Here is an 11,920-nt window from a genome sequence, read left to right on the forward strand (position 1 = left end):
CTCTGTAGTGTGTGTATGTGTGTGTGTGTGTGTATTTGTGCGTGTGTCACTGTAGTGTGTGTGTGTGTGTGTGTGTGTGTTTTTCTATGTATTGTTTGTGAGGTATCTCAAGACGGTGGCGTGTGCACCTCATTCTCTGTTGACCACCTATTAAAGCCTCCGCTGTGGCAAGGCCCTGTGGTGTCGGGTGTCTGACAGGATGAAAGAAAGGCATTGGCAAACCAGCCAGGGTACTGCCAGCCTGGCGCAGTGAGTGAACCTGGCGCAGGCAGCAGTGGGGTAGAAACTAAGAGGAAATGCCACCTCCGCCTGCACACCAGCATGATGACTGCAGTGACCTTTCAGCAAGCTGGCGCCCAAAACAAAATGCACATCCGCCCAAGCGCCTCGAAAAAAACAGACCCGCTTTGCTTTGGGTCAGAACAGATAACAGATGACCGGAGGGCTCACAGAGTTGAATCTGGGCCAGACCCAAGCCAGATCGGGGCCAGACTGGCCTGCTATCAGGGTGGCCCAGCAGCTGGCTGGGTGCTGAAACTGAGCCAGTTCTGTCCCCTGTGCTGTGGACCTTATCGGCACGGCAATCCCCAGACGCCAGTGCCGAGAGATGTCATTCCCGCACTTAAAGAGAGAAAAGGTCACTTAACATTGAACTGATTGGCTGGGGTTGATATGATTCGCCCAGTGTGTGTGTGTGTGTGTGTGTGTGTGTGTGTGTGTGTGTGTGTGTGCATACTCTATGTGTGTACGTGTGTGCGTGTGTACATAATCATTGAGGAGGATATAATGGTGAATAATTCATAGCCGTTTCTATCTGTAGCAGACTGCTTTGTGCAGCCCTTTCAAAAAGCAACGACACAGACTCACATATCAGGGCACATGCAGGCACAGCAGGTCTTATTCCAACGTGAGTGAGTGTGTGTGTGTGTTTCTGAAGCTGTGTTTCCATGCATGCATGACAGAATTTCCATGCTATTATGGATGTTGTATACTAGAATCTCTCTATCTGTGTGTGTGTGTGTGTGCGTATGTGTGTGTGAAAACACCCAAGGCAATGCAGTGTATGAATGTAGAGCAGAACTTGTTGGAACACACACAATCAATATCGGTACGTCTTTTGGCCAAATAGCCTCGCAACCAGTTCAGGATCTGTAGTGTAGACCACGACTAGCCCCTGTGTATTGTCGAGCATGTGTGTTCATGTGGTTTAGGCGTTGCCTGTTGCGGGGAGCCCCATGTTGAGGTCTGAGCCCTCTACACAGGCCCCTACGGCCCATCCTGTGGCCCCCGTTGTGGGCTCCCTACGCCTCCGGACGGACCCCACAGAGAGGTGGAGCAGCTAGGGAGTCCTAGGAAGACCCACCTCTGCTGTCCCTCACGCTGTGCCATTTCCATCACATTTCCATTTGATTTATCTAGCCCAGCAGATGCACAGATAGGACACGTCTAGCCAGATGGCAGCGGGTTCTGGAACGGATGTGGCTCAGGTGTGGCTGGGAAGTGGCTCAGATCTGGCAGCGCTGGCTATTTGTGTCACGTTGTAGGCTAATCTGTTTAGGCTATCCGCCTCAGGACATTTGAGTGTCTGCTGCCCAGTATGGGTCCCTCCTGTCCGCTGACGGTTGTTTGGGTTTGTGTTCCCCACAGACGGCCAGCTCAACCTGGGAACAGGACTGGCCCGGATGCGGTGCAGCTCAGATCTGCTTCATCTGTGGGCCTCACTGTCTGACCCCAATTTTCCACCAGGTCCCATCTACACTCTGTGGGCTCACTGCCCAACCCCAATTTTCCGCAAGGTCCGTCTGCAATTCTGTCTGCGTCTGTGACACTGCGTTCCTGGAGTTTATTGCCGCCATACTCAGTGTCATTGTCACCAAGTCTACCAGCACGCATCAGAAGCATCCCAGACACGGCTCTCTCCACTCGAGTGCGCCTAGTCTATTTTGAATTACCTGACGCTTCTCCAACTCTATTCCAAGAAAGCACTGTCACAACCGAAACGTGAGAGTCAGGTGAAATCAAGAGTAACGCACTCATTGTCTGCAGCCCACTCAACCTCTGGGTAACACTACTGGCCTGCATGAGCAATTTAGCCTCGATTGGTCTCGTGCATTCAGACCTACAGTAGAAGCAGACTATAACATGAACCCGTCCAATCAGCAGAGGAGAATTGTGGTGAAAATGGGCTTCACTTCACTCCATCCAATCAATCTGCTTGATGGGACTCAAACCCATGACCTCGATGGTTTCAAACATCTTGCTCTGTGAGAGATTGAGCTCCAGGAACATGCTGCCAGCTGGGCTAAGCTAGCTGATGGAGCTCTGGGGTGGTCTCCGCACAGGCCCAGTGGAAGTATCAGGGGCCATCTTTACCGCACCATTCCCACACACATCCTCCGTTCTCATCCCTCGCTTCCGCAGAGCTTGCCCTCCTGATCCATGTGACCCCACTCTTTTTGGCAGTGAGAGAGAGAAAGAGAGAGAGAGAGGAAAAATGAGAAAGAGGAATTATTGAGGCGAGTGAAGCGATTCCGTGAAGAGAAATGTCATGGAGGAGTTGAATGTATCTCATGACATCTTGCTCTACCCGGGGTCTCTAGTTAAGGGATACTGAATGAGCACAGTTTGACCATAGGCCAAATATTTCGGAACGGACTAAAATAGAAACGTTCCCATGGCGGTGCGTGTGAGTGAGTCTATATGGGTGCATTTATGCTATCCCTGTGTGCGTGTGTGTGTGTGTGTGTGTATATTGTGTAAACTTAGACTGCCTGCCAGACCTCCTCTATTCCAGGAGGGCCCTGCCGGGAAAGGATCCAGGCTCTTGACACTGACGTCACCAGCTGCCTCCCATAGCCCCACTCTGTGACAACTGGCCTGCTACGGAGACCTTGAAGGCCTGGGGGACCTTCACACACACACTCTCTCTCTCTCACACACACAAACACACACACAGCTATCAAAACACATTGATAGTGCATAATTATCTTTCAGCACTGGGAATCCCACTGGATGCTTCTCTAAGTCAACTTCCTGTCCCATGGCAATAAGTAGACTACTACAATCCATATTAATGCAAGGTGCGCAGACATCAGAAGCTTCTTGATGTCCACGGCTTAGGTGTGTGTCAACATCCCATAATAGGTGTACCATAAGAAGCTTCTTGTGTTTATGTGAAGGTGTGTGCTGTGAGTTCCAGGGTAAAAAGCAAGAAACTAATCAGTTCTCCGCTGTGGAAACCTCACTAACTCACACACACCTGTAGGTCCTGGGTTCACACCTGGGGAAAAGGCTGGTTAAAGTACTATAAAAAATACTCTCACCGAAAGTGCAGTGGAGCAAAATGTGGCTAATTCCATGCAGTCATACAGGAGGCAGTCATCATGAAGAAATTAACTAAAGTTGTCAATGACACCTATGGAGTTTTTACAGGAAGGGCACATGTTGCAGTATAACAAACACAACAAAATCAAATACCAAGGAGGTTGTGACTCGTGACAGTTATTACCCTTTGATGATTCCATAATGAAGGCTACATATTCAGTGTGTGATTAGCGTATTATTTTTCTATGTATTACTCTTCTATATTTGATGGTTTCTTCATGACACACTTGGGCCTTACGCCCTCTTAGTTTTAACCTAAACCATTACTGAAACCACAATCTAGCCACATAAGCCAACAGTATGTTTCTGTGTGTACAGTAAACTGTGCAGCTTAAGATGTGATTTAATCTCGTTTCCTGAGAGTCAGCACCTCTTCAGCAAAACAAACACATTAGGAAAGCCAGCTCAGCTGGATCCCTCCCTGGTTCCCACAAACAGTCCTCAAGGTTCTGCCTTCCAGTCTCCCAACAAACAACCAAAAGCTCCAGGGTCTCAATATTAGCAACGGAGTCTGTCTCGGACCCGGAATGGATCGGCCCCTGATCTGGCACTGGGACCCTCAGTTTGGGGTCACACAGACAGACATCAAACCCAGAGAAACACAAAAATGCTCAGCGGTGCACCACCACAAATGACTTGTCGTTAAGTGACCCAAGCATGAGGACGAAGGAGGGGATACCCATGGTGACCCTGGCCCAGTAAACAATCTCCAGCAGCCATCGATACATCCCCCAGCTGTGGTGGCCGTTTCTGCAAGACAGTTCATTTAGATGACCCTGTTTGGTGTTGGCTGTTTTCTTTCCCTTACCTCAAATCACAGGTGAGCCACACCTGCCTGAGGCCTCGGCTTACCTGTTCTATAAAAAGACTGTGGAATCGCCCCAGTTGGGGCAAAAACTAGTCATGACAATGCAATAACTGTCTGCTGTGGCCAGTGGCCACTGACCTATCATTGAAATACTATGCTGATTTTGTCAGTGGTAGACACGTACCGTTATTAGCACTTTATAAGGATTTAATTTGACCACATTTCTGATAGAGACAGGTTGATTTACATTCTCAGCCCTGATGGTAGGTGTTAGTCTGCAGGAGTATGGGCCAAGGAGCGGATTAATCAGCCTACGGCCTGGAGAATCCGATTACTTGGTCACCTTGGACCGCAAGCATCAATAAATGTCACAACCCCAGCAACATTCACTGTCACTCAAACTGAGACACACACTGACAAGCCTGAAAAACTGCCCATGCTTTTAAACTATTGCCGGGTCAAAAAAAACACACATGTGCACGCACGCACACATGCACACACACAGGATCCATATTTCTCTCATCTGAGTCGCCTTCCCCTTATAGCCAGATTCAATTAGATCTTCATCTTTGACTGCCACTGAGTCACTCTCTGAAGCCTCAATCAATGTTTACAATAGATCATCACCGTCCCATTTATTGCTCTGCACGTCTCTCTCTCTCTCTCCCACGTTTTCATCCTACCTCTCTGCTTCTGACATCCTGCCACCATCTCTTACCTCTCTCTCTCTTTCTCTCTCTCTATCTCTCTCACACACACACTCCTTCCACCTCTCCTTGCCCCAGTTATCATAGCGGCCATGTCTGTTTCTGCTCTCCTCTCCTTCTCTCTCTGCCCTGTAAAAGCTCTCGCTGATCATTTCCTCTTAGCCACAGGGCTTGTTGATGAGGTAAGTCTTGAGCCCAGAACCACACTCTTTCTTTCACCTCATTCTCTCTCTCTCTCTCTCTCTCTCACACACTCTCCATCTTGCTGTCTCTGCATCTGTCTATAAACATCCTGAAAGACCTTTTTCACCTCCCTTAGAGACAGACAGGCTCCATGCGGAGACACACACACACACACACACACACACACACACGTTCAACATCAGAGCAAATGCATGCATGTCAGGTCTAAGGTACACATACACAAGCAGCACCCTTACTCTAAACACACACACACACACACACACACACTGAGAGAAAGGCAGTGTGTGACTTACCCGGAGCACATGCTCCCCCTCGGCGTCTCCCTCCATTAGAGCTTGGTCATGGGCAGGAGCCTGCAGATATCCGACAGCTCCGCTAAACCAGCGCTAACGCTAAACCGCTCCTCTCCCTGCTCACACTGTCTGTCTCTCTCTCTCTCTTTCTGCCTGCCTGGCTGGCTGATCCAACCACTAGCCAGTATGTGTGTGTGTGTGTGTCTCTCTCTCTCCCTTTCTGCCTGCCTGGCTGGCTGGCTGCTCCGCTCCAACCACTAGCCAGTATGTGTGTCTCTGTGTGTGTGTGTGTGTGTGTGTGTGTGTGTGTGTGTGTGTGTGTGCGCTGCTGCCTGCGCGTATGCTTGCCTAAGAGTGTGTGTGAGGTGTGACGTGCACGCGCGTGTGTGTGTGTGTGTGTTTGAGCATGAGGCAGAGCAGAGACTCGCCAGGACTGTGGAACGCCTCTCCCCTCCTCTCTCTGTGTGTGTGTGTGTGTGTGTGTATGTGTGTGTATGACAGAGAGAGGAGAAGAGAAGAAAACGGAGGGAGAGTGTGTGTGTGTGTGTGTGTGTGTGTGTTTATACAATGAGAGCGTCTCCCTTAAAGCAGTGTCACTCTCTGTTCCAGCCCCTCTGCTTCACCAGCCAATCCTGAGCACTATGAATATTTCATCCTCGACACCAGAGAGAGAGAGACAGAGAGAGAGAGGGGGTAAGAGAGAGAGGGGGAAAGAGGAAAATAGTGGGAGAGAGGAAGGGAAAGAGGAAAAGAGTGGGAGAAAGAGAGAGGGAGAGAAAGAGAGGAAGGGAAAGGGGAAAAGAGTGGGAGAAAGAGAGAGGGAGAGAAAGAGAGGAAGGGAAAGGGGAAAAGAGTGGGAGAGAGAGAGAGAGAGAAATGGAAAGAGGAAAAGAGTGGGAGAGAGAGAAATGGAAAGAGGAAAGGAGTGGGAGAGAGAGAGAGGAAGGGGAAGAAGAAAAAAGGAAAAGAGTGGGAGAGCGATGAGACCAAGATAATGAGACAAAGAGCTAAAGGACGCTGTGACCTAAAGACATGCTTGGTCTCCTTACTGGTTTTTCTTGCACTCTCTCGATCTCACACACACAAAACACCCCCAAACACACACACAAAACCACATCCACAGATGACAGCACCATAATCATAGAAATGCACTGGCTGTTCCCTCTATTCTCCCCTAGTCCCTCCAGATTCCCATCTTTTTTTCCTCCCTCTTATTCTCTTTCTCTGTTTATCTCTCCCTCTGCCTCTCTTGCTCTCTCCAAACACACACAGCTTGATGATAGACTAACATGTCTCCTTCCATTAATGGTTTTCCTTCCATTCTCTCTCATCCTTTCCTGTGTCTCTGTTGAGTGGTGATCTTGACCAAGGTCACACACACACGCACGCCATCTTCTCCTCCACCTCTCTCTCTCTCTCTCTCTCTCTCTCTGTCTCTCCCCCGCTCTTTCTTTCGCTCAGTTAATCTTCCCCTGGAGGCTGAATGAGTTTAGCCCGCTGAATGCTCTCCTTCCTTCCGACCAGGCTCCGTGGGACGATAAGAATGGGAGATGTGAAGGACACTTGCTGCTGCCGCCCGCACGCCTTTCATAATCACACGCACGCACGCACACACGCACACATGTGCTCCGTAAATAAATAAGCAAATAAATTAAGAAGCAAATACAAAAAACCCCACATCCTCTGTGGCAAATGCTGTGCTCCGTTTCCATGGTAACATCACAGGATCTCCAGTTGCCCACCTCCTGCCACCTTCATCATAATTCATTTAAATGATAGTGCTGTCAGCTGACCCCCTGAACTGCTGAACAATGACTGACATCTTTTGACCCCCAAACCTCCATCCCCTAACAAATTACGCTCTCCCTGCACTCCGAAATATTAGAAAACCAAACGACCCCAATGACCTTCAGGGTTGTTTGAGCTTAATTACAGAAGCTTGCTGACAGAATGCTTCTTCTGCATCCCAATCGCACATCAGCCAGATGTCCTGCTTTAAACCGCCCAAGAGCATTAGGACAGCAGCTCGTGTCTTGGACATGACACTCAGAGATCTGTCCAGGTATCAGCTCCAAAGAGCCTGCTGGTGACTCACACACTGTAGCTCTTTTTATGCACCGAGACAAGCTCTGTAGCGCGAGTGAAGTGAACGTTACATCACATTGCACACCTCTCTTGCTGTTAAAGAAGTGCTCCGAATGTTAAGGTGGTGGCAGCTTCAGGGACAAAACGTGACCCTATGACAGGTGTCCTCCAATGTGTTTTATGGCTTCGTCAATGTGCCATGGGTCAGGTCACTGAAAGTGCAACCCCCCGCCACACAAGCAGTTCTTATCCCTCTAAGGATCTGAGTCCTCACAAGCCCAAACAGACTTATTCCTCAGAGCTGTGTGAGAGTGCCCGTAAAAGAAGTGGATGAAGGAGTGCAAGGCTATTAATTAAACTGACCAATGCAACCAGACAGCAGCAGATGAAAAGAACAAGAAAGGAAGAGAGAGAAAATCAGAACACTATAGAGGTAGGGAAAGAAAGAAAAAAGAACAGAAAGAAAAAGAGTGATAGAAAGACAGAGAGAGAGAGAAAGAGAAATAGAGAGAGAGAAGGCAAGCCAGAGACGGCCGGCTGGCATATCTTGCTGAAAGTAAAGCCGGCCAATATGACAACATGATGAGTCATCGCTACGGCACCCAGGAGAAATTTGAAGCTGGCGCCAGCAGACGTCCACAGCTCTCTCCTCCACACCATGGATGCCTCCTCTAGAGCAGCCCAAGCACCAAGCACAGCTAAGCGGACCAGCAGCACTTATCCACGGTCCTCACTGATGCTCCAGTGGAAAGACTCCATTCATTCAAAAAGCCCTGTCCGACACTTTGCAGGCGACAGCCTCAAATCAATTAAGATAATGGAAAGAAATGCAGAGACAGAGAGAGTGTTGTTAGCCTGAAGTGACTAATCTCTCATCATCCTCTTCCACTGTGTTAGGTTTTATGTTTTGGAAAGTTCATAATTCAATTTTCACAGTTTCCCCTGAGATGTCATACACTGCTGGGTGAGTAATGGGAGTTCACTGTGTGCTGTTCAGCCGCCCGACACACTCCACTGGAGGAAGCTTTGATCACACTCTCTTATTGACCTTTTCAACAGCATTTAGCCTAAACAAACATGTGCCCGTTGCCAAGTAATTTCCTGTGGCACAGAAATCAACATTGAGCTAATGGTAGCTTGGGCACAAACAAAAATTTCAAAAACATGTTTGAAAGTCGACATTTTGTAGAGCATTAAGCTAAAGCTATCTGCGTTGTTTTTTGAACATTTCAACTGGAAACCCTCTAGGAACAGATTGAAAGGGTCTATACTGCAGTTTGTGTAATCTACTGCAGATTTACTTCATGCATATAGGCTCAAAGCCATGACATCATGCAGATAAACATATGGCACCAGAGGTCCCTCTGAAATTCTCCATTCCCCAAAAAGTAAAGACAATAGTGACATCTGCTGGTTGTTTGCACAAAGAAGACAAATGGTGACCGGTACCCTTTAGTCAAACACTTAACCCACTCCCTAACTTACTCATGTGATACCCCAGCATGTGGTATGTATGCCCTGAGGCAGTGTAGCACATCTTTGGGATGGCTGCTCATGCCTATCTGACCAGCAGCGCTGGTGCTAGTCCACGCGCTCGGCCAAGGTAGGGTTGCGTTGTTCTGCTCACTCCTCGTTCTGGAGGTCCCCACCCCCCGTCGGGCCTGGTAACGCTCACTGATAACCAGATTAGCGGCTGGCCGGCTGCGAGAGACACAAGAGCTCGCAGGCTCTGTCTTCGGAGCTTAGCGGGATTAAGATCTGTGCTGAGCTGAGTGGCTCTGCTCTGGTCAGGACTTCAGGAGACGGGAGGGCCAAGACCACAGGTGCTCCAGGGAGGGAAGGAGGGAGAGGTCAGGGGGCAGCAGGGCGGATCCATTCACTTTTAGGAGCGCACGGACTGGCTACAACCCACCAGCGGCCCAGCTATTCTACGTGACCCAGTTGCTTAAGTTAGCGCAACAACAAGGTCAATGGTTTGACACCGACGGCATACTGATAAAATAAGCCTATAGATAGATAGATAGATAGATAGATAGATACTTTATTGATCCCTAGGGGAAATTCAAGGTCACAGTAGCATACAGACATACACACACACATTCACTAACAGCAGAGAAAGTAATTAAAAGTATGTAATATAAAAAAACACAACTAAGCAATAAGGACTGTAGAAGATAAAGAATATACTATAATACAAATTATACTAAATAAAATGTATAAAATAAAATCTTTCAAATTTAATAAAATCTAAATCAATTCTAAAAAACAGTATCCACATAGTGGGTGATTAATCAATCAGGTGTGCTTGCAATGACTGAAGCAGGGACTGAGCCTGTGGTCCTCTGTGCATAAGGTAAGGTAAGGTGCTCTGTGTGAATGAGTGTCATGGTGATGGTGCAAATGAGTAAGTCAAACAGTGCAACAGTGCAAGAATAAAGTCTATATATCTATGTATAAATAACCATATTAAGAAAGGTATAAGTGTGGTCACAGTTCGGCTGTGGCATGGAGGGAGGGGTTGTGCATATGTGCTAATAAAGCACGCAAACAGTGAGGCAGAAGACAATGGTAAAGTGGCTAGTGGACAGACAGTTCAAGACATGAAGTATCCATTCTATATAGTATAGGTACCCTAGCCTATATACTGTAGTCTTTTTTTTCAGTATTCCAAAGCAACAAATATTACTGCACAGTATGTGACTTGTGTGTCTTGTAAATGTCTCAACAACACCTAAATAAAAGTCACAGTCATAAGCTTGTTTTTATTTCTGTTAAGTATTTAAGTCCACAGGAAACTAATGAATAAAAAAACTAACCTCTTATGTTTTGAGCATTGCTCTTTCCACAGTACAATAACATAAGAAAAAGGAAGGAAATGCTTAGCCTAAATGTGTTGATACAATTCTTAACTGTTAGATAGTAATCTGTTAAATACAATACTAAATGTTAGTAATCTGTTAAACATGTTATTACTGCACTGCACACCAAATCAAGCTCAAGTTTTGGAGGGGTTTTTTTCTGTTGTTTAACTCCATCGTCCTGAGGCTCCATTGCCAGAACAAACTGCTAATAACACCAAGATTACATTTAGGCCTATATTTATTCATTTAGCAGATCTTGAGTTTATTCCTCAGGGCGCAGCAGGATAATTGTGAGTGTGTTAATCTCATCACATGCTCATGAAAATATATGTAGAATATAAATATACTTTATTGAGATAATGTTATTGAGAGAATAACAGAATCTGAAGATAATTGATTTCCACAGCTCAAAAACGGTAGGCTAACCCACGGCCTAATCAGAGTTAGTCTTGGCAGTTTAACTAATTTAGGTGCATCAACCCTTAAAATAAACCCTGATATAAGCAAAGCTTTTAAAACACATTAATGCTGTTTTTCATTCTAGATTATTTTTCACATGTTGAATCCAACTAGAATGTAGTTGTGTTTACATACCCTGGAATAAAATGTGTACCATCCTTTTAGGGTGAAAGGAGGGATCCGGCAACCACCACCTTAATAAGGCATCACAGAATAGTGCAATCATTAGATAAAACACAACAACAAAGAAAGTAATGAGATGATCCCCATTCAGTGTTCCTACCCAAACAGCAACTTCCTAAGGCTATTTTACAAGCGATGAGACCTGCTCAGAGTTTGCTCTATTACGAGTTTATGTGCCATCACAATTATTTTGGAAACGTTATTTTACTGTAAGGTAAAAAACTCTTTAGAGGGCCTTTAACACTGTAGGCTATATTGGCCTCTTTAGCCTCAAGTCTTTTGAGATAGTTGTGGATGAGTACCTTTATTTTCTCAGACCAGTGGCGTAACGAGCCAACACCGGGCCCATATGCAGGATTATCAAGGCGGGCCCCCCTTCTACAGCACGTGATAACGCAATGTCCACGAGTAGGCTACCATGAATAGGACAGGATAGGATCCTTGAGACACAGCATATAAGAGATGAGATGACTGACAAAATCAGGAGTACGCGCACCACAAAAACAAAAATACTGGTGAAGGCGCACAACACATGAAAAAACACTGCTGGGGACGGCGCACTATAGCCTAACACATGAAAAAACACTGCTGGTTAGGCTACTATATGAAATTGCATTTATGATAAGTCATTATGTTATGCTAAATCGTTCATTTAGCCACAAACATAGCACTAGTGCATAATAGAACTGCCCGTCTGCCCTCTTTGACTGAGCTGCCCCCCTTACCAAAAAAAAAAAAATATATATATATATATAAAAACGTAATTTTGATATTCTTAGAAAGCGAAAGTAGGCTATGTGTGAGCGCAGATAGGTGCGTCCGATGTATCAGCTGGAATAGTGATGTGAGTCGCCGAGCAGAGGTGATGGATGTCACAGGTGAGCTACATGAAACTTTGAGAATTCCAATTCAAATTATGTTAGGACAAAACGGTGA

The 11,920-nt window shown here is 46.6% G+C and overlaps 1 protein-coding gene across 1 annotated transcript in view; it reads right to left on the minus strand.

Moving 5' to 3' along the window:
- Positions 1-5,669, minus strand: part of LOC125285417 (sodium bicarbonate cotransporter 3-like) — a 63,432-nt gene extending 57,763 nt beyond the window's left edge. Inside the window, 1 exon segment of the mRNA XM_048229853.1 lies at positions 5,397-5,669. Within this exon segment, the coding sequence (XP_048085810.1) occupies positions 5,397-5,432 (36 nt within the window). The 5' untranslated portion in view covers positions 5,433-5,669.
- Between the last annotated feature and the right edge of the window lie 6,251 nt (positions 5,670-11,920).

This window comes from Alosa alosa, chromosome 20 (genome assembly GCF_017589495.1).
Source record: "Alosa alosa isolate M-15738 ecotype Scorff River chromosome 20, AALO_Geno_1.1, whole genome shotgun sequence".
Classification (NCBI taxonomy): domain Eukaryota; kingdom Metazoa; phylum Chordata; class Actinopteri; order Clupeiformes; family Clupeidae; genus Alosa; species Alosa alosa.